Source organism: Hyperolius riggenbachi, chromosome 7, assembly GCF_040937935.1.
Source record: "Hyperolius riggenbachi isolate aHypRig1 chromosome 7, aHypRig1.pri, whole genome shotgun sequence".
NCBI lineage: Eukaryota > Metazoa > Chordata > Amphibia > Anura > Hyperoliidae > Hyperolius > Hyperolius riggenbachi.
The window spans coordinates 209039914-209063386 of NC_090652.1; the positions used below are offsets into that span (position 1 = coordinate 209039914).

General features: G+C 41.2%; 1 protein-coding gene across 7 annotated transcripts in view; it reads right to left on the minus strand.

Annotated features, from left to right (window-relative positions):
• SATB2 (SATB homeobox 2) overlaps window positions 1-23473 on the minus strand; it is a 367270-nt gene that overhangs the window by 106169 nt on the left and 237628 nt on the right. For 6 of the 7 annotated variants that reach the window (XM_068245088.1, XM_068245086.1, XM_068245085.1 and 3 more), the window contains one exon: window positions 1481-1693. The exons of the other annotated variant lie outside the window; for it this stretch is intronic. In XM_068245088.1, the coding sequence (XP_068101189.1) occupies window positions 1481-1693 (213 nt within the window). The remainder of the gene's footprint in view (window positions 1-1480; window positions 1694-23473) is intronic. 7 annotated transcript variants of the gene reach the window in all.

Below are 23473 nucleotides of genomic sequence, written 5' to 3' on the forward strand. Positions count from 1 at the left end.
CATCTAATGTGAATACAGGTGTGTTCCTGTACTAACCACCAATCTCCGTTTTCCTTCTATTGTAGTCAGTTCATGGAGCCAAAAGGCAGAAGTATCAGGATGCCAGCCAACGGTCTGCAAATGGGGGGACAGCCTGTACCAAATTTATGAATGATGGTTTTACACCATGTGGGGACAATTAAGGTGAATGGCCATCTAAGCAGGATACAAGATAAGTGTGGAATACGTTTATAAATAAAATGTCACCTAAATGGTGAAGGGAGGTCTAAAGCCCCATCTACACCATGGGACATTGAAGCGATCCGGCGGCTCGATTAGCCGCCGGATCGCCTCTTCCGCGTGCCCGCCGCGTCCCCGCTCGCCGCGCGTGCGCCGCATTCGATTCCCCTCTCATGCCTGCTCGTCCCCGCCGGCGCCGCTTATCTCCCGCATGATTCCCTGCCATTGTCCCCTCGCGGGGATCGAGCAGGGAATCGGCGGTGCGAAGATCCATCCTGCCGGATCTTATCAATCGAGCCGCATCAGCGGCTCGATTGATAAGGAGCATCGCGGCCGCATCTACGCGTGTAGATGCAGCTTAAAACAGAACCAAAAATGCAAATTGACCTAGTACTGTAGTCTCAGGGGATCCAGCGAAGGGTGAGAGCCCCCTTTGTAAGAGTGGTTGGAGGCTCTTCTATGCTAGTCACTGCATGAGGGCCCCAATCTTGCCGTGGATTACTCATTCCCCAATTGTATTGATTAAATGTCATTTTGTTTAATTTAAAACAGCAGTTGGACCATTTTCATGTCTTGAGGCCTAGATGGCTTCCTCTTGTTTGCTGTGCAGAGGCTCAACTGGATGCCCTTTTACTTTTGATTAATGCTAATACTGTAGTTGCAGTAATAATCATGTGACTTTTATCACAACAAGCAGGCAGTGTCTCTAACTGTATGCAGAATATGTGGTGTCACTATCTGTATACAGTGCAAGGATTTCACTCACTATTTACATGACAGTTGCATTTAAATATTGTCCCTTTCATTTGCTATCTATCCATTTTGTAGCCTGTATTATGATGAAGTTTTATATACTGGGTAGGGGTCAGTTCACACATTTAAATTAATGGACGGTGCTTTTTAAACAACAGTACCGGCTTTCCCTGTAGTTTGCATAAACACTGCTCTAGATCCCCTTGTCTCATCACTACATGTAGCGTCAAGGATTGGCTACGTTTGGTATTTCTGTGCCCCCCTTAAGGGAATCAAAGCACAACGTGGCGCCTGAACAACGTGAACCTATGCCAAACGCTTTTTTTGCTCATTTGCAAAGAAATGTTTAGCATCAGCTAAATGCGACGCTGCCGAAGCCCATCTGAACCGCCTTAAGACACCCCTGTATGAGTCAGTTCAAAAGAATGTGTGTCTGATCTGTCACATTATGATAGAGACTATCAATATACGAGGCAGTATGCAGACAGACGGTAGAGGCAGAACCTACCTGTGGAACTCGAGATGAGCTGGGACTGCTGGATGATGAGGATAATAGGCTTACATTGGGATTCATACTCCTCTCCCTTTCATCCTGATAAATCCGGTCTCTTTCTGCTTCTGGCAAGTTTAAGAAGTTTTGCATAGCCCTCAGATTAACTAGTAAAGACTGGGATGCTGTTCTGGGGTCTTCTTCCTTACGTAAGATTTCTGATAGCAAACCCTAGTCAAAAGCAATAAAACAAAAAAATCTTAATTATTTTAGCGTTGACACATGCCTTGGGTAGAAAATTCATTCACTAAAAGTTACATTACCCAGTCAGCTTTGTAACATATGGGGCCTGATCCAATTCACTTTTTCTACCAAGTTTTCTCCTAGGTAATATTGTTACATCTATCAATAAAATGCCTTTTAAGCCACCAGCAAGCAATTAAATACTCAAAATGATCTTGACAGTACTTTTTACCTACTTTTTGGTACTTTCAGAGTGATGAAAAATTATTTTAAACAAAAGATAAGATATTATCTCCTAGGAGAAAACTTAGGAGAAACAGTGAATTGGATCGGGCCCATAGTGTATAAAGACAAAAAGTGCCCGAGTCTCCTGGAGTAAAGGACTCATTGCTGATAGAGTTACCATTAGTAAACTCCTTTTTTTCCCAGCAACAGATCTCTGCAGCCCATATGCAATTAACTTTCTCTCCTGAGTTATCCCCTAGGAGATAATTTTCACCTTCCATTTAAAATAACCTTTCAGCATGTTACAACTAAAAGTACCTAAAAGTGTTTGAAAAAGTACTGTCAAAATTATTTTGAGTATTTTGTTGCTTGCTGGGGGCTTAAAAGAAATTTTTTGACAAGGTGTAAAACTATCACCTAGGAGAAAACTCAGAAGAAGAAAAAAAGAAAAAGTGAATTGTATATGGGCCAGTGTGTCTGAAATCGCATATGACTTCAGCAGTAGTGAAGACAACACGAATGACATAGTGAAGTAAGTTCTTTCTATGCATCCTGTGGATATGTAAAATTTCTGACCCACCAGATACAGCAGAGCCTGCAACAGACCATTGCCCAGTTTAGTCAGCACCCAGCTAGCAAAAGACAGCTACAGGATCACAGACCCCTGAAGCAGTAACTCAAGCTGTCATGTGTTGCAACTTCCATAGCTTAGCAGTTTCTTATTAACATAAGGGCCAATTTTGGCCTGGGGGAAATCTTGCATGCTTAGTTTCACTGAGTCTAGTGTTTAGCTTTAAATATGGTTACTGCAGAATACAATTTGCAAATATAATCTGGGCCATGTGTGGGCTAGACTGTTATACGAGATTCATTCTACAGATAATGTTTTTTGAAAGTTTTAAATAACAATTCACTTTTAAAAATGTATGGTTTATTTGTAAATCCTAAACATAACTGAACTCAACATTCCTAGTTTCTGACCAATTTTGTTATCAGGTGTGACTAGTCACATAGGTGGATGGCTGAGAGCTTGAATGCCTCCTGATTTTCCTGTTGGCCTGTAATTTCTGGCAATGCAACTTGACCTCTTGGCCAATAGTTTTTCCTTTGGTTTAAGCCAAGTTTGGCAGATAGCTGCTGTTTACTAATATTCTCTCCACATAGTTATTAGAAGCCAGCAGGTGCCTTAACAATAAGGATCATCCCGAAAGATGTTTAAAGTACTACCCTCATTGGTTAACCTACTCATTCCAGTTAAACTTCAGGCTTGATTCATCTCTGGTGCTTTGCATTTTGACAGACCAGCCAGCAGACTGAAGTTGGACGGGTATAAGACTGCAAACATTTTCTAAATGCCAGTTCGCATTTCCGTTTCTGTTTTGTGCTCTTTGGCTGTTAAACTCTGTTGTGGAAAAAGCCAAATTTTCTGCAGTCAGACTAAATCTGAGATATTGAGGCTGAATTCACACTTTTCAGGAGAATAATGGTATCCGTATGGACAGATCTGCCTGGTGGAGTGACCATCTACTCATCATCTTCTAACATGAAGTGATCATCACTCAGAGGTGGGCAGGGCCCACCCATACCGGACCAAAATGCATGCAGGCAAAATTAGTCTAACACTTGGATCAGAGTGGCTTGATACCATGTCGGACAGGATTCAATGGTGGGGCAGCCAGAAGCAGCTCAACGCCCCCTTGTTGGACGTGGCCTGACATCATATTGGTAGGTGAACAGAGGCGCCAGAAGGATAAAAGTACATAAAATTTTTAAAAAATTGCTGGGAGGAAGTGGTGGACTCGCCTCCGTTAAAGTAGACACCAAGGACTGTAAATATATAGATATACACATTTATTGAAAATACCCCAAAGATGCAACGCGTTTCGCGGGCACAGCCCACTTCTTCAGGCAATAAGCAGGGGATAAACAACAGCAATTCAGTTATAGCAAGCTGAGCTCCTCTGTGGCCTGACATCTGGAGCTCTGGAGAACAATCCTGATGTCACACCACGTCTGACAATATAAAGGAAAGCATTAAGGAGACTTTCAGATGTTTTCTCCAGCCCCTGCCCCCCCCCCCCCCCCACCACCACCACCACCACCACCGCGAGTTTAGAATGAGTGGTCGTGTATCCTCAAGAGAGTGAAAGATTTAAAAAATGTCTTCATTCATAAACCTAACCTGTGTTACAAGATTTTTTTTTCAGGCATTCCCCGTTCTCATCGTAACAAGAGGTACAAATCTCTTCTATACGTACTGAAACTCCAAGGGTGCAAGATTATACAAATATATAACTGAGTATATGTATGACTAGGCATTTTAACCATGTACAAAAATAGCCTTTCAAGTATTTAGGTAATTGGTATAAAAGCCGAAATACCTTTTCAGACAAAAGATATTGCATTAATCTCTGACTCACAAATACTTCTGAATTGATAAATCTACATTTTTTTTATGAAGCTCTGAGTATTAATTTGAATGGCCAGAAATGACAAATGGAGGGAATGTGTGACATGTTTGCAGAAGAATGTTGTCGAATAAGGTTATATTTTAATATGCTGTGACAGCACCGATCTACTACCCCATGCCTAACAAAGAGACCTGAGCACATATTAATGCTAATCTAGGTAGATGCAATATAAGGTAATGGCTGGGCAAACATGCAGAGACTCAGAGCAGGTCTCTATATGGAGATTCACCAGGTGTGGGTTATAGAAATGTTACAACATTCATTGCTTGCAAAATACAGGTAATGATAATAAACCCACAATTACCATGAAAAGATGGATTGATTTGGATGCTGCATAAATATTTTTGGACAAGATCAATTTTCTGTTGAGTAATTATGGCTAATGTGCACTTTAAAGGGCGTAATTTAACAACAGTGAAGTAAAGCTGAATGTTGCTTGATTTTAACAGTCATCCTTTTATAAATCAAACTTAATCATTTTATTCATGGGGCATTACTAAGGTGGAAATATAGGTTTTCATACATCTCATGAGAAGAAAAAAGAATGACTTAGCTTATTACACTTGCCAGGTGCATCTAAAGAAAATTTCACACTTGTTGTATTCCAAGGATTGACGGAAAACATTTCAGATTGCTTACTTTGTTTTCAGGTGCAGAGAAAACACATCAACTAGTACAATTATTTGCTCTAATCAATGAATTTGTGAAGATACTGTATTGAATTATTTATGTAGCAAGGTGGACATTTTTGGATAGTCTGTATCCCAAACAAGGTAGCGTTGCCTTAGCTGCAAAAAGTGCACTTTTGAGCTTGCTGTTCATTTTGGAAACTCTTATCTGACTGCAAATACGAAAAAGGTCTTATGCACCACTGATCTATGTTTCTAGCATGTTTATAGCAAAAGTTAAATTTATCTTGAATACTCTGGAAATCTAAACTTATAGTTTACCCTGCATCTTTCAGCACACCAGACTAACTTTAAAGTGTACCTGAGATTAAAAGATTAATCCTTACCTGGGGCTTTCTCCAGTCCCCTGTAGTCCGGGACCTCCCTTGGTGTCCGTTCTGTTCCATCCGTTCCACCGCAGTAAGCCCTGGTAAAGTCCTGTGCCTCCTTAGTCGTGCTCCCGTAGCCAGGAGTGTCCTGTACAGTTAGAAGCCTTAACTGCACAGGTGCAGAGCACTCTCAGCAACGAAAGCATGACTAAGGCCCCGTTTACACTTAAAGAGACTTAAAGCCTCTTAAAAAACCTTTTTTTATTACACAATCCTGTATAACACATTAGCCCTACCTAAACCGCCGCATCCCTGCCACTGTAATCTATCTTAATCCCCCCCTAACTCCCTGGGAGGCAATCCGGGCAGCGCTTCCGTGAGAGGCAGAGCTATGAGCCACAGCTCTGCCTCCATGCGCCGTCTGTCAGCCCGGATCAATGCCTCTCCTCCGCCCCTCTCAGTCTTCCTTTGCTGAGAGGGGCGGGGGAGAGGCGGAGATCCGCCGCTGATAGACGGCACATGGAGGCAGAGCTGCGGCTCATAGCTTTGCCTCCAACAGCAGCAAAATACATGACCAAGAAAGTCATGGATTTTGCGGGGGAGAGGGAGGAGGGAGTTAGGGGAGCTTTAGATAGAATACAGCCGCGGGGATGCGGCGGTTTAGATAGGGCTAATGTGTTAAACAGGATTGTGTAGTAAAAAAAAGGATTTTTAAGAGGCTTCAGAGTCTCTTTAATCAGTTGCTTTCAGTTATAACTGAAAGAACAACGGATTTTCAAAGTAATGCCCATGTTTTCCTATGGCACAGTTCACACTATATGCGTTTTAACTGAAAGATTTTTCATAATGCACTGCTATGGAGAAGGAAAAAAACCACGCACGAGGCCAGGGCCATGCATGTGAAGTAGTCAGTCATTGCCAGCTGGAAAACAGAAAGAAGCAGACAGACACAGAGGGAGCTTACTGACTAGAGGTGGCTGGCGGAAGCCCCAGGTGAGTATAAATCCTTTTGTTATATTTATATTAAGTATATTTTAAGGCTGCTATCACATAAGGGGATATGAAAAATATATATATATTTGAATCACAGCATGAAACTTTCTCCCTGAACTCTTTGGGTATATATACACGCAAGTATGGTAAAACTGCCAAGTGCACACAGTAATTTTTCCAGTGCTTACGCAAACAACATAACAGGCATTGTACACTTAGCGCAACTCACGTTATGCACACAACATAGGCATTCTTTATGGTCTATGACTGCCTGTTGTTGCTGAAGTGGGATGGAGACTGCTGTGTGATATTGTGAGTTCCTTCTTACTGCACTGTGAACTATGCAATTTCTGCAAAAGAAAGGTGCCTGAAAGGAAATTTGGACACCAGCTAGTGGTAGAAGTTTGGGCGCTGCCATATGGGCCCATTGTATTTATTGGTAATCCTTCTACTGCTTGACTCCCCCCCCCCCCCCCAATTGGTTATGTTCTTGCGGCTGCCCTTTCCTTAATGTACACATGTGAATACAGCCGTGCATACAAATACGGCCTGCTTAGTAGCACAAGTGGCAGTTTACTTGTGTTTAGGCAGTATGGCTGTGCTGGAATATGAAGGGAAGTGCACCTGCAAATTATATGGCAGTCCCGGAGAGTGGCGGCGAGGATGAGGAAGACATGGCAACACTGATGTTCTGTGCACTAATACAGCAGCCTTAAAGAAGTGGGCGTGTTAGTTAAATGCTGCTCAAATATCCAATCACATTTAAGTAAAATGTCTGATGCGTTGTGTGCCTTCTTGACATCCAGTCCTGCCACCGATTATTTCCTCAAATAACACAATTAGGCAGCTCAAAAGATGGTTTTGCGTGTGTTTTATCATGCCTATAAAAGGAGGAAAAAAACTCCAACTTCAAAGGATGACCAACGTAGCAAAAAATTACCCAGAAATGAAAGCCTTGATTTAATGTAAGGATAATGTCCTCCACTTGTGTCATTATTGAACTATTTCACAGAATATGCCTTTATTAATAGCCATTTTCCACACAGCCTCTCTTGTAAATATGTCAACTTTCCATTACACACCAAATGATCTAACCTGCCTTTTTTGTCACCTGCAAATAATTAGTCACTCAATATGCAAAGCAACTTCCTTGAAGAAAAACAAATGGTCATAATTCTGTTTAATTGTACCTAAATGAGGCAGAATTTATTTTTAAAGTGATGGACCCCAGGTGTGTGCTACCCAGAGCTATGGTATAAGTCACTTCATGAGACTGTTGTGTGTGTAACTAATGTATATGTTAAGGATGCTAGATAGAACTGAAATTATTAGAGACAATACAGCTTAAGTGATATTTATTTATGCAAAAATAGCTTATCTGACAAATCAGACTTTTGCAAACCCTACAAAGTGATCATGAGGTAGATTACGATTCCATAAGGTACTTCACTTACCTCACAAGTTCATTTAAAAGATAACTCCAGCCCAGTAGTTAAATCCAATGCTGAAACATACATATAGTAACTGTGTACTTGGCAAAGGATCTATGAGATCCACTCCACTTTTGATAACTCAATAACTAGTACCAGAGCAATGATAGCACTTCCCAGATCTGGAAATTCTATATCGCTGTCCTGCCTCTAGCATAAACTAGACAAAAGTACCACCCATCCTGAGCTCTCTTCCTCCCTCAGAGTTCAAGAGTCTAGCGGCTGCGGGGAAATAAGTGTTCCTACGCCCCGTGGTCCATGTGGGGATGGCGCAAAACCTCCAGCCTAATTTGAACCTCCTGCCCAATTCACTTTGAGCCATCTGAAGAGGCTATGGCCTGGGTGGGAGTTGTCACCAGCAATTTCATTGCTCTAGAGTGCAGTCTGGTGCTATAGATGAGGTCTAGAGAGGGAGGGGTTTCCCGATAATTCTCTCCGCTGTGCTAATGACCCTCTGAATTTTGTATCTGTCACTGGTGGAAAAGCCAGCATACCAAACCAGGATAGACAAGCAGAGGACTGACCCGATGGTGGCTGAGTAAAAATGGCAACTAAAATGGCAGCTGTTGTTTCTTACCCTTAAAAAATTAGTGAAAGCTTTCCTCTGAGGGCTCGTTTCCACTATCGCGAATCTGCATGCGTCCAACGCATGCAGATTCGCACATGTAATGCAAGTGAATGGACCTGTTTCCACTGTAGCGTTTGCGTGGTGCGTTTTTATGAGCGGTGAAAAAACGCACAAAAGAGCCAACGAATTCGCCTGCTAGTGGAATGCATGCGAATCGCCGCTAATGTATTTAATAGGGAAATCGCATGCGTTTTTTTACGCGTTATTTTACGCGATTACGCATGCGATTCCGCATAGGAACCAATGTAAATTACACAGGCAGTGACATGGTTAAAAACGCACATAGCCTAACCTATGCAAAATCGCATGCGTAATCACGTAAAATAACGCGTTAAAAAACGCACCTGCATGCGATTTCTTCTGCGGTGGAATCCAGGCGATTCCGCACCGCTACAGTGGAAACGAGCCCTGAATCCACTCAGCTGAAAACAGGTCTACTCACTCCTGCTGCATTATTTTGGAGTAACTTTAAAGATATCATGTAATGGATCAACCGGTAAATCTAATGCTATGGCCCCTATTTAATTAGCTTTTTCTCCTGAGTTTCCTCCAAAGTTATATTTTTATACCTTGTCAATTCCTTGTAAGATGTCAATAAAATGCCTTTTAAACCACTAGCAAGCAAGAAAATACTCAGAATAATTTACTTTTTCACTGCCCTGACAGACTGTGGGGCTGGAGGAAGCCTTGGGTAAGTAAAAGTTATCAGTTTTGAGTCCAGTACAGGTGTGCTTTACGGTGGGTGCACTCGCACAGTGATTGTTACCTGTAGGTATTTGGACTTGAGTGATGGTTTGGGGCTACGAGCTGTGAAGCAGGGGCGTTGCTAGTCCCAAAGATCAGTGGCACGTGCCCCGGATCTATCCTAGGGTGCCCCGGATGTTCAGCATGTAGAGTCAGGCAGTGGGCGGCAGTACCCATCTCTGGCCTCTCGGTCTCCAGATTTTGCAGACATCTCTTCTGGGCTTCTCCTCTTAGAGTCTGAGAAGGAATCAGACATTGGAGCTCCTAGCATCTGATTCTTGGATTTTAGGGGGAGAATCGCCAACTACAGAGAGTCTCTCAAGACTTGGAGAGTGGATGGAGGAGATGAGTAGTTGCTCCCGCTGTGCTACTCTGCTGGGAAGGAGGGATTCGGAGGGAGGAACAGTGAGGACACACACAACAATGTATGCTCCCTATGCAGGCTCCCTATGGAGGCTCCACAGCTTCCAGCATGTCACTACAACACCCAGCATACCCAATAGAGGCACCACAGCACCCAGTATACCCCATAGAGGCACCACAGCACCCAGCATACATTTGTTTGTATTAATAGAGAATGGAGCTTCATCAAACATTTTTATGGGCAGGCCTACTTAGACTGCTGTTAAGTTTATTTAAATGTGGCTCCACCCTTGACCACACCCACATTCTGGTGCATGGCCACACCCATTTTTGGCTGGAGTGCCCAAAAGTGCCCCGCATCTCTTAGGATCCTACCAACGCCCCTGCTGTGAAGAATTATTAGTCGGCTACAGCCAAGCAACATGTACATTTGAGATGAAGGAAAACGGATGGAGGATGGTGCAGTGCAAGACAAAATGGTGCATGGAATGGAATAGCTTCTAGTTGGTAGGGTAAGGAGGGGAACAATACCACCATTCTGTAACGATCGGTGTCAGCACACAGAGAGAATCTGATTATTGGTGATCTGCAGTATCACCAAGAATACAGATATATACCTGATTATTGATGATCTGCAGAATCACCAATAATACAGATATAGTACTAACCTCTGGACACCAGTATATATTGTGAGTGTTTGGTACAACAGTATTTACTTTGAGTAATCCACCTGATGAGCAGGTGGTCCTTGGCAGTGTGGGCAACACTGCTCTTTTGAGAAGTACGAGAACCCTCCAGCAGCCTGAGATCTTCCAAGGGGTGGAGTCTCAGGCTGAAGGTAGGAAGGACCAGTGAGTGAGTGACACCTGAAGGTGGATTTCACTAGCTGGTCTGGAGACTCCTAAAGGAGAGAGATAGCTCTCGAGGTCGGGCAAGCCAGGTCGGCAACACACAGACAGACAAAGTACAAAGACAGAAGACTGATTCGGTATCCAAGGCAGGCAGGGTTGGCAACGGAAGATCAGATATGCGTGGTACCAAATCAGCGAGCGGAGAGGTAGTCAGGAAAGCAATAGGTCATAACAGATATCAAACAATGCCTAGTCTTGGGTGTGAGGTCCGTGGTCTCTACACCCTGGAACTAGTCTGATGTATAACAGAATGATACACAAGTTTCCTAATCTTGGGTGTGAGGTCCGTGGTCTCTACACCTTGGAACTAGTCTGATGTATAACAGAATGATACACAAGTTCCCTAATCTTGGGTGTGAGGTCCGTGGTCTCTACACCCTGGAACTAGTCTGAAATATAACAGAGTGATATACAAGTTCTCTAATCTTGGGTGTGAGGTCCGTGGTCTCTACACCCTGGAAATAGTCTCAAGTATAACACAATAATAACACAGTAGTAATCTGGCTCAGTGTGAATTCCCAGGTCCTCCTGGTTCAAACACACTGTTGGATCTGACTAAGGTCTGAGTGCTTCCACGTAGTGTTCGCAATGGCAGACAACTTGTGACTGTCCAGCAGTAACTATATATAGAGTAGCGCTCTCTGGCGCCACCCCTAAGTGATAGACCAATAGCCACTTGCTCTGAGGTCAGCTGACCAGCCTGGTCAGCTGATCCCCCCTTGGCTGTCATAAAAGTTCTGCCTCTCAGCGCGCACGCGCGTATTTCTGAATCTGTGTGAACTAACAGACCCAGCCACACCAGACGCATACTGCTGCGTACAAACCGCCGCTGTAGTGCTGGAACCATGTACTTTGATCCACTACCGTATCCCTTTAACCTCCCTGGCGGTAAGCCCATGCTGAGCACGGGCTATGCCGCCGGGAGGCACCGCTCAGGCCCCGCTGGGCCGATTTGCATAATTTTTTTTGCTGCACGCAGCTAGCACTTTGCTAGCTGCGTGCAGTGCCCGATCGCCGCCGCTACCCGCCGATCCGCCGCTACACGCGTCGCCGCAGCCACCCCCCCCCCCAGACCCAGTGCGCTGCCTGGCCAATCAGTGCCAGGCAGCGCTGTGGGGTGGATCGGAGTCCCCTTTGACGTCTCGACGGGATCTCTTGATCTCCGATCGCTGGCGGCGATCGGAGGGGCTGGGGGAATGCCGCTGAGCAGCAGCTATCATGTAGCGAGACCTCGTCTCGCTACATGAAGAAAAAAAAACTTTAAAAAAAAAACGTATTTGCTGCCCCCTGGCGGATTTTGATAAACCGCCAGGAGGGTTAAAGTGTATCCGAGATGAACTTTTACTCATTGCATAATTGTGTTCCTTTCCTATTGTTTATAAGGCATTCCTCAAGCCAAATACTTTTTTGTTTTTGTTTTAATACTCTAATTCCCTATAAACTAAACAAGCCTCGCCCACAGTTTTTCAGAGAGCCTTGGCATTTTCAGACAGTAGCAAGGGCTCGTGGGAGCTCAGTCTGAGCAGGAGGAGGGGGAGGTATTACTACTAGCCAGAGATTTCAGAGGCAGAGGAGAGGAGGGAGGAGAAGGGAGATTAGGTTTTTTTCACAGGCTGAGTGCTGAAGATGCAGATAAGCTTGCCTGTGTGTAATGTTTACAAACAACATGGCTGCTGTCATTGTATCACAGGAAGAAATAATCATATTCTATTGAAACTGTTTGCAGCTAGATTTGCTGTGTAAACTATCTAAACTTTAGATAAGATATATAGACTTATAGTTACTTATTATAGTTCGTTTTTTTTATCTCAGATCCGCTTTAAACTTACTCCAAATGAGTACAGAGGACCAGAAATGTTAGAATTTCAAAACAAGATCACATTCATTGCGAATTGAACCCTGTATTCTTTTTCAAGGAAATAATGTGTTATTTTCTTTCAGCCCTTCTTGGTAAAGCATTTCATTGTTTCACTGTATCAAATAAATGATGAAGCATTTGCTGAAAAATTTGGTTAACAAGGTTGTTTACATAATAAAATGCTAACTGCTCTTTACATATACATTTTGCAGACTACTATGATTCTAGTTTTACTGTCAAGTTATACTGTTGTTCCAGTTTAATGTTTTTTGTTTTTTTTTAGTTTCTTCAGCCTGAATTATTTTGTATTATGCATTTACAGCTGAACCCCAGGCAGTCAGTGAATTGCCTGAAAAATGCAGTACATATCATTTTAATTCTGTTCAGCTAGTTCTGCATTTCAAGTAATCAAAGCACAACATGGCTAGCCAGCAAAATTATGCACTGTGACCACCCCTTTGTGCCTTGCCAATAAAGCAGCACTGCTTGGGCAAAGCCCCACCCTCAGCATTCTAACTGGACTGCATATTATCATTCTTCTCTCATTTAGCCTCCAGTAATCAAGGTCACACTGGTACACTGACAACACTGTGCGGTGCAAGACAGCCTCACTAGCTCACGTTGTTGTCATCCACCTTGCTGTATTTTCTGCAATGCATGTAAAAGTTTAAATAGTGCTTTTAAAAAATAGAACCAGGTATTATACTAGCTGTTTTTCATAATGCATGAATTCATTCTGAATTAAAGGCAACTATCACAAAACATTGTAAAAATGTAAGTATTTACATATTAAATGCACTTTTCTTACAGAGTAAAATGCAATATAAATTATTTTTATTACTATGTAGCTGTCCCTTTCAGTGGGTAGCAGAAACCAGACATATCTGACATATTTTGGACTAACCCATCTCCTAATGGGAGATTCTCAGTAGTATTCTTCTTTTATTTTATAGAATCACTCACTGGAAAGTACTGTACCTATACAAGGTGGCACTTAGCTTCCCTTTCTCGCTTGCACACTATTTTGGCAGTTGGACTAAACAACTGCAGTTCAGTAAGTGCAGAATCCCCCATGAGGAGATGGACTAGTCCACAAATTACAGATCTCTTAGGTTTCTACTACCTACTATAAGTGACAGCAACATAGGAAAAAGCGATTTATAGAACATTTTACATTGTAAAAAAACCTATACTTTATTTTAAATGTTACATTTTTTTTCGCAATAGTTGTCCTTTAAATACATAATTGGATTTAACTGTTGGGTTTTCTTTTTTGGTTTTTGTTTTACAATTGTTGTCAATTAAGGTTTACATGGCATTTGCACTTTGAATAAAAAAAAAAAAGGAAAGTGCTGTGAAACTGAGCCTGTATATAGCTACTTAGTTCTAATTTCGTAAAGACAAGGGTTGAGTCATACCAATTTCCACAAATGATGAAATGTAAAAAAATCAACTCCTTGAAAAAAAAATCTTTAAATGAATAAAACAAAACTAGGCACAATTAAAAAAAAAAAAAAAAAAAAAAAAAAAAATATATATATATATATATATATATATATATATTATTTTTTTAATTAAAGAGAATCTGTACTGTCCGATTTTTACAGTAAAAAACATACCAATCAATTCACTGTGATCTCCTGGTTCCCTCTTTGCCTTTCTCGCAGTTTTAGGCAGTGTTTACAAACAAAAAACATGGCCGCTAACCAGTAAGTGATGTTTGTAAAGGCTGCAGCAAGCCAGACCACAGGATAGAAGAAATAAGGCTGAAAATTTTGTTACAGAGTCTCTTTAATGCCCTACACTGTAACCCAGTCAATACAAAGGGCCCAATCACTGCGATTCAATCTAATAGAGGTTTTTACAATATAACCCATAAGAGGTTTTTTCGCAAAGTCTCGAGGAGCCAGGGCTAGTTCCAGTTGAAATGAGGCCTAGACAAAAATATACGTGGGACCCTTTACATTTTAGTACTGTACTAATGCGGAAGTGCCATTTCATCATGCATACCAAGTGCTTGCTTATCAATGTAGTTTCAAACATACCATGGAGGTGGAATCTACTCTCTTTATGCTTATAAGCAAAGAAACCTTATGATAAAAATAAATAGACTAAATGTTGTTACAAGTCATTAAAAAGTCATTATATGTGTTACCACATGTGTTACCGAAGAACAAATGCAGCTGCTAACAAATCTCTCATTACAGACCAACAGAGAGAGATTAAAGCAGAACTAAACTCTTACACAGGAGACAAGGAAAACACAGAGAAACCCACCCTGTGTGTGTTTACAGAGAACAGCCTGTCTAATTCTCCCTTATCTGCAAGTATGCAGCATTTGTAAATGAGGGTTGTCAGCTTGTCTGAACTGTGCTGTGGTGTGCCGTTCAGACAAGCTAATATTGAAACACAGGAGGTTAACCATTTCCGTGCTCCCAGAAAACCAGGAAGCGAATACTGCATGATCTCGGTTGGAGTTCTATAAGCTGTCACAAAGTAATGTTTTTCTTTAAAGGTTAACATGTTGTTGCTTAACTTTTAGAGCAGAGAGGAAGTCCGGATTATAGGTCTGCTTTAACTTGAGACAGCAGAGGACTGGAGGGAAACCTCTCATGTAACTAACCCAGAGCTTACCAGACTTTCTATGGCAGATGGGCCCTTCTCCGAAGCAGAGACTTGATCATAGCAATTACTGCAAAAATGCTGACTTGGGGGCCTCTAAGGAACTCATAAGTGTGTCCTTATCATAGTGCAGGCCCTGGCTGGAGTGATGGAGAGGTCTCATTCTCCTTACCTTTAAAATGAGCTGGAGGGTGGGAGGTGATATTTTAAAGACAGTGCTGAGCTAGTGTTTTTTTTAATGTTTGATGGGCTTTAATCATGGATCTATAAATCATCCTTAACTTGTATCTTTAACTATTGTTAACCCCACCCATACATGAAAATATTACCTAATCCTCCTAATCAACAACCGTGCATTAAACTGACCCTAAAAAAACTGATAGGCTTACCCTAATCCTAACTCACCTTGACAATCTTGTCTCCTAATGCTAGTGAGACTTACTTGCATGGACAACTACTACCAAAAATAATGTCCTTTTTGTACCAAATTAACCTGGTGCTGAATGAAAAAGTATCAAAAGTGAGGTACAACAACAAAAAAAGGCCTTTTAGCCACTTTTTACCATTCTACTAACAGTACATGACCTCCACGTTGGAACAATACCAAGTTGCTAATGGCCTTTTCGTCTGAAAATAATTTTACAGAATGCCTCGGAATCATTTAGTTTCTAAGTCAGATAATGCGCTAAGACTTTGTGAAATTGGGAGATTTTTTGAATGAAAGTGAACATCCTTTTGAAACATAAATCTACCCATTTAGTATGGCTCTCATGGCAGATATTGCAAGTATTCCTGTAAGTATATAATCTAATATTCAGAGAAGCAAATAGTAGTCCAGTAAAACAATCAACACTGGGAAGGTATTTATCATTTTGCTAATCTATTAGACATTGTATAGTGTATGGCACGCTTAAGGCAAGCTTAGGACCTTTTGACAACTACATTTGTAAACAGATGGACAGGAACTCAAGGACATAAAAATGTTTTTCTTTTAGGGCCTGTTTCGACTACATGGAGGAAGGGATGCGGAAGGGATGCGCAACCGCATCGCATCACTTCGGCTCCCATTCGCAAATGAAAATGGGCCCTAACCACCTAAAACCTTGGACTTGGTATTACGGTGGATTATCCTCCCCAGCTCCTGATGTCAGTCACAGTCTGACAAGGAGCCTAATGGCTGCCGCTAGAGAAATCATTGCCTTATATAATCTGACACACCGTCAGCCCTTTCAGATTAAAGTGCTAGACTAAGCCTGCCATGCTGTCCTCATGCTGGCCACTCTGGCATGTAACATAATAAGTACTTGGGTGCATTTGGGCTCCTTGCTGAATGCGCTGCCACCAGATCTAGTCTGGCATGGCGTCAGACTGCTCAAATCTAAGTGTAACCCTTTGACTCCCTTCGCCACCACCTTGTGCCCCTTAATTACACATTATTCTGGCATCCCGTGCAATGGATGGGCTTATTAGTGAAAGGTGGTGGAGACCAAAATGACTCTCCCCAGTACAGATCACAGAGATCACGCACTTCACCACTGCATGACAGATAAAAAATGATGTGCTGGAGGGAGGTAAGTAACCTCGTAAATGCATTGGTAAGGGTTAACCGACTGTCACCAGTATTGATCATATTGAAAATCTTACATTACATCGGACCCAAACTCTTGCACAGCACACAATGAAAAGTTTAAATTCCACATATAAATGTTGTAGAACTCCACTGCTATGAGCTGTGTGTGTTTGCTTAGCTACATAGGATAATTAGTCTTATCAGTAGCTGTGAAGGAGAGCTGTACAGTAAAAGACTGAGGCTTTAACCCTTTATGTGCTCCCTGAAAGGTAATCAAGCTAAACGTCATTTTTTTTAGGATTTCTGTAAATGGTAATGAAGAATTGTTTTCCCCTAAAGGTTATTATGCTGAGCCTAATCTTTTAGAGCAGAGATGAAGTTTTGAGCTTACATCCACTTTAAAGGGACCCTGTAGGGAGGGGAATGTGAAGGCTGTCATATTTATTTTCTTTTAAATAATGTTAATTGCCTGACAGTAATGCTGATCTCTTTGGTTGCATAAGTGTTTCAATTAAACACCTGAAAAGCATTTAGCTAATATGGTAAAACTTTCATCATGGCACCTGATGTTTATACTCATTCTGGATCAGTGGCTGAAAGTGTTAGAGACACATGATCATCAGGAAAGTCAATTGTTATTTTTCCAAAACAGATATTTTAACTTCCTGTAGGTAATGTGCAGTGAAAGGATCACTGTGTTTCAAATCCTATGCCCCACTCTACCCCAGAATTTTTTATTTGCGTTACAACATGAAGAATGTAGCACAAGACGTGACAACATCTCAAACTCCAAGGTGGGCAGGAAGAGCACCAGGAGCTGTGGGAGGGAGTTTTCTCTGTTGGAGTCTTCAGAAAGTGTGGAAGCCATTGGTTGGCTTAACCAACCATCACCTGTTATGGGATCTCAGATTTAAATTAACTAACTTTTTAATTCAGTCCCCTCAGGTTTCATACACATGCTTTAAAAACTTTACATTTTCTAGCAGGGCATGCAGTAGAGCAGGTTATAACTACATGTAGAAATGTTTTTATGACCTTCTTCATCTTGGTTTAATCATGTAGCTATTGGAAAACCAGCACAGCCCGAGGTACAAGAACTTATTCCAACCTTAAATGACCTTAATGGGTCATTTTAATTCCCTTTTCCACAAAGTTTAAAGCTGTGGCTAAGAACATAAACTCCTTTTGAGTCTGACAATGATATCTAAGTAGGGTTCAGCTTCCAACAAATACAGAAGACTTAATTAAGTTCCATTTACCAATAAAACTAAACAAAGATCCATTTCTCAAAAATCTGAAATGGCCATCTGTGATTTTGTGTGTTGTATGTCAGCAAGATCCCCACCCTTAATCTAAGACATAATGAATTGAGTACAGACCATGTATTGCTCTGTATCCTTGTTCGAACAGTTAGAAGGCTGTCATTACGTATATTAGAACTTTCCACAAATGACTTCTTGGAATCTGTGTATAGTCACAGCTACAGCTGAGGGACAGTTTACATCATCTTTTATGCTGGAACATTGTTTTACTATATTCCCAAATTCAACAGCATGTTTGATGCTATGAATGTAATTACATTATCCAGGTTTAGTGTTATTCCACTTTTATAATTTAAATGATATAACGTATATCATTTATATTGCTTACTTTCTCAGTCTACCGCTAGCTATGATTTTCTAAACTTGTCATATGATTCACATCAAGTTCCGTGGCAGCCATTGCAAAAGCTCATCTTTTTGCCTGTGTGATAGCATCAGGTGGGAGGAAGTAAACTTTAAGCATCCCATCAATTTTTAGAGATGGAGCAGCAGCCAAAAAAAGTAACGGAGAAGAGAAGGCTATCTTGTCTTCAAGCACACTCTACTAATTTCCCTACTCCGGTCTGCTATGCCCTGCCCACTCCCCAATACTAATAACAGCATTATCCCACCTTCACACTTCTGGACAATAGTAATTAGCTAGAAGTTGAAATAGTAGTCATTTTGCTAAATTGTAATGCAAACTTTTATAAAATGAATTTCAAAAGTAATCACATTTAAAATGCATAATTTTCCATTATTTCACAAAATATTCATCTAAGTAAACATGTCCATTGACTTTAATGCGTTTGGTGAAAATGTATTTTTCATGCATGCTGATTAATTTTTTAATATATACTAATGTATGCAAAAATATGTTCAACACACTTTTGTGAACGTAATATTGCATAACTTGTGAAAATTAAGTGAAACCATAATTACACGCCTAATTGTAATCACGATCAAGCACCGTAATTGTGAAATAACCTGGCATTTCCGATAGTGAAATGATCTATTATGATCAACACTACTGGACAACATTAGCCTTATTTATGGACATACAGCAGAGTAATGGAATTGGAAACAATCTATGGACCTGCTTGATTACTTTTCCTTGGTAGTCCTTTAAGCCTCACTCACAGACCTTTAATTTTCCAGTCCTTACACTGATGGTCAGAAGGCACGAATGAATTGCAGTCCATGTCTCCATAAATGTAAACTTGTATTAATGCTATACTCTTGCAGTTTAGGATGCATGGTGGGTCACAAGAACTGCTTGAAGGTAGATCTGAGATCAGCATGGTCAGTTTTTGGTACAACTGGTTTTGGGTACTGTATAGCATCACCTTGAGTTTGGGCTGTTCAAAGCTGTTTTTATCAGTGTTTTGTCCCTCATTCATCTAATGCCGAGCCCCCTCTCCCCCCTCCCCCCATTGGAAATGTCTGACCCTAATCTTTCTCATACAAAAAAACCCTCCCTAGCACTTCCTACCTATTTAACATAAATCTCCGTTGTGATGCCTAGGCTTATTTTTACTATCCTCCCATTAACCTATTCTCTGACCCTAATTATTTTTGAATGCTTAAACTTAAAGAGGATCTCTAGTGAAAATAATGTAATAAAAAAGTGCTTCATTTTTACAATAATGGTGTACAAATGATTTAGTCAGTGTTTGCCCATTGTAAAATATTTTAAATCGCTGCTTTATATTCTGACATTTATCACATGGTGACATTTTTACTGCTGGCAAGTGATGTAGCTGCTGCTTGCTGTTTTGGCAGTTGGAAACAGCTGTAAACAGCTATTTCACACAATGCAACAGGGTTCACAGACAGGAAACTGCCAAGATCAGGTACTCAGAATTTCTTTGTGAGGTTTCACAATATCAGCCATACAGAGCCCCCTGATGGTCTGTTTGTGAAAAGGAATAGATTTCTCATGTAAAGGGGGGTATCAGCTACTGATTGGGATAAAGTTCAATTCTTGGTCGGAGTTTCTCTTTAACTGAAAATAATTTTCATTGTCTACATTTGGGCTTTACAGTAGGTACACAATCAAATATCCCCCTACTTATATTATTTTTAAGAGCCAAATATATCATCCTTCCACCCAGGAATGTAACAACACATTATGAGAGCCCCCAGCAAATTTTATTTAGGCCCTCTCCACATTCAACCCCTCCCCTTATTTAATGTGTAAGGGTTTATATAACAGGTGCGGCCTTCTTTCCCACAACAATACAGCTTCCATGCATAACATGTGTGGTCATATTAAAACCCTTACTCCCCTCCCTATTGCAATACCTACAGGATATTATCCCAATATAGCCATCACCCCAAATATATAACAAGGTGTTACTTCTATAGCCATGCCACCTTTCCCCCAAAATAATACCAATACAGTATTGGTTATCTGGAACTCAATCAACCAGCACAAGTCCCTGGCTAGTCTTACAGTGGTGAAGGCCAACTTCTTAGGCTGTTTGTGGGCTCTGCTGTTCTTAAGGTCTAAGTTGCCATTATTTATATAGCGCTAACATATTACGCATCGCTGTACAAAGTATATTGTCTTGTCACTAGCTGTCCCTCAGAGGGGCTCACAATCTAGTCCCTAACATAGTCATATGTCTAAGTATGTATCATGTTGTGAATGTATCATAGTTTAGGGCCAATTTAGGGGGAAGACAATTAACTTTTCTGTATGTTTTTGGGATGTGGGAGGAAACCGGAGTGCCCGGAAGAAGACCCATGCAGACACAGGGAGAACATACAAACTTCTTACAGATGTTGAACTCTAAACGGAAAAGGCGTGCTCCATAGTGCATTACCATAAGAAGGAGTTTATTCGCAAAAATAAAATCATACTCACAAGATGTGCAGTAAATAAACGCTTCTCAGTGGAAAGGCCCATCCGCTTTTCACCCAGGCGCCTGGTTCGCATGCACTGTGGCCAGCAGCGTGGTCTCCGGTGGATCAGGAGCTCGTCTCGCTAGGGGATGGGCGGGCAAGGTGTGCCTGTAGCGTCATTACGCGTTTTGGCGTCTGCGCCTTCCTCAGATGACACTATTGGCACTGACATGCCCCGTTTGTACGCTTCTGCCGCCGTGGTCATAGCAACCACTCTGGCGGCATCTGGGAGAATGGTATAGTAAAGTGGGAAGGAGAGGTGCGAATTGAACCAGGCAATGGGCGAATAATACTTTGCAAAATAGAGACCACTCAGCTGGCCCACAGAACATGCTACCCCCACGCCATTACACAGTACAAATAAACGTAATATACATAACACTTAATAGGACATAAATTACATAAACTTACCAATAAAACCGCTGCTTACCGTCGGTCAAAATTACCAAATTTTGCAGTATTATGCCATATTTTACAGAGCGGGACCACCTATAATCGCTGGCCCCTCGTTTGATATCTAGACAATGAACATTTAGAAGCCACGTGATGGCATAATGTCTCAAGCGGTAAACTTGAGATTGAGATTGCAAGTAGGCGGTAGACACTGGTGGAATGAGGCAAGTGGGAGAAAAGAGACAGCAGTGTGTGCAGAGATAGATAGCTATAACAACACCTGTGTCCCCGCACTGCTCTGCATGGCTGTCTTTGGAATCTATTATCCGAGCTCCTGAGGGAAAACATCTGTATCAAGAGAAAGAAGGGGTAAGGAGTTAAGGCCCCTCCCTTGCTCCCTCAATAGTTACACCTTTGATCCCACTGATACTCACTCCCAGTGGCAAGTCCACTACTCCTCCACTGATATTCTTCTTATGTGGCCAATACACCACAGCGCAGGCACCCAAACCACCTGCTACTCTTCAATGAGAAACAAATACTTTGTTTTTTGTATTCATGGCAGAAGGACATAATGTATTTTGTGGTCTGGTGCATAAATCCACTAATCATAATAGACATAAGAATAGTAACCCCCCCCCAAATTACTGAATGTTTTATTGTAGACTGGTACATCTGCAATAAGGAACAGGATTCACACTGACAGGCTGCTATTTAGCAAACAAGTCACTCTGCATAAAATGCAGTTGTACTCATCCAGACACATCTTTTCAATTACATATGAAGTGAATACAGCTATGACTTCCTAGTATTTATGACCCCAATGTAAATACTGATTAATCTATCCTGGCATCCACTTCTAATAATCTCTACACAAAAGGATGCTTGTAAATTCATATGGTTTCAGTCACATGTTGATCCAATAAAGTACACATAAAGCCACAAAGTGCTGAGTTGTACACAGCTACTAGGCGAGGACCTCTAGCATTAGATAGAGCAGCTGCAAATCACGATGGAGAAGAATTAACACTATTCCCCACTCCCCCCATTGAGTAATCTGACCATAAATCACATCTGTCAAGATTGAGGACTTTGACTGTTCTACAAAGGCTCATTTGCTTTCATGAGATTGTCTAAACTCCCGCGATAATGATAACCAAACATAGAACCCACACGAAGCCCTGTAATTATGACAAGGTAGCTATAAACAAACCATTGTCCCGGAAAGACTTCTCAGTGCTGTTTAGATCAATTAGCAAAGTTTGACATGATCATTAATTATGACATATAGGCTATGTGAACTATCAAATATTCTATACAATGGAGAGGGTAGTGCTGGGTGTAAAGTCAGTGTCACTGTCCACTGTCTCATACACTCATTGCTATCATTACTCCAAATGCTGTGATATCTGCAATCCAAATGACAATTGATAAGGAACATAGGTGAACATATGGATATCATCAATTTACTATTTGAATACGTATATTTATGAATTCTTTATTTTGATACTATAGCCAACATGTCTTGAAGTCAGCAGGATCATACAAATATGATTTTATTTCCATGGCTTATCCTACAGTGGTTTGCAAAAGTATTTGGCCCCCTTGAAGTTTTCCACATTTTGTCACATTACTGCCACAAACATGAATCAATTTTATTGGAATTCCACATGAAAGACCAAAACAAAGTGGTGTACACATGAGAAGTGGAACGAAAATCATACATGATTCCAAATATTTTTTAAAAATAAATAACTGCAAAGTGGGGTGTGCGTAATTATTCAGCCCCCTTTGGTCTGAGTGCAGTCAGTTGCCCATAGGCATTGCCTGATGAGTGCTAATGACTAAATAGAGTACACCTGTGTGTAATCTAATGTCAGTACATTATTATAAAAAAATGGAAAAATCTGGAATCACTCTCCCTTGGATAATGGAAAAAGGATATTATTGCATTTCTAAATAATAGAGTTTGGGTAGGAGAAGATGATGCGAATGAAAGGTCTGATGCTACTTGGATTGTTATGAAACAGATTTGGGAGGAGAGTATTGGCTGACTTCCGTATACCTCTTTTTTCTTCTGTAAGGAGGAGGAGATGACCTAAAAGTGTCAGAGTTCTTGGGGGGAAGTATATAGAGGATGTATGTGGTATGTATGGGGTGTGGTAGGTGGGATGTCTGAGTGTAAAAGTAATCTGTCATTACTTTGTATTGTTTTATTATATTTCTAATATTTTCTAATTCTAATAAGATTACTAAATAAAAGATATGGCAAACCATGATGCAACTATTTACCCA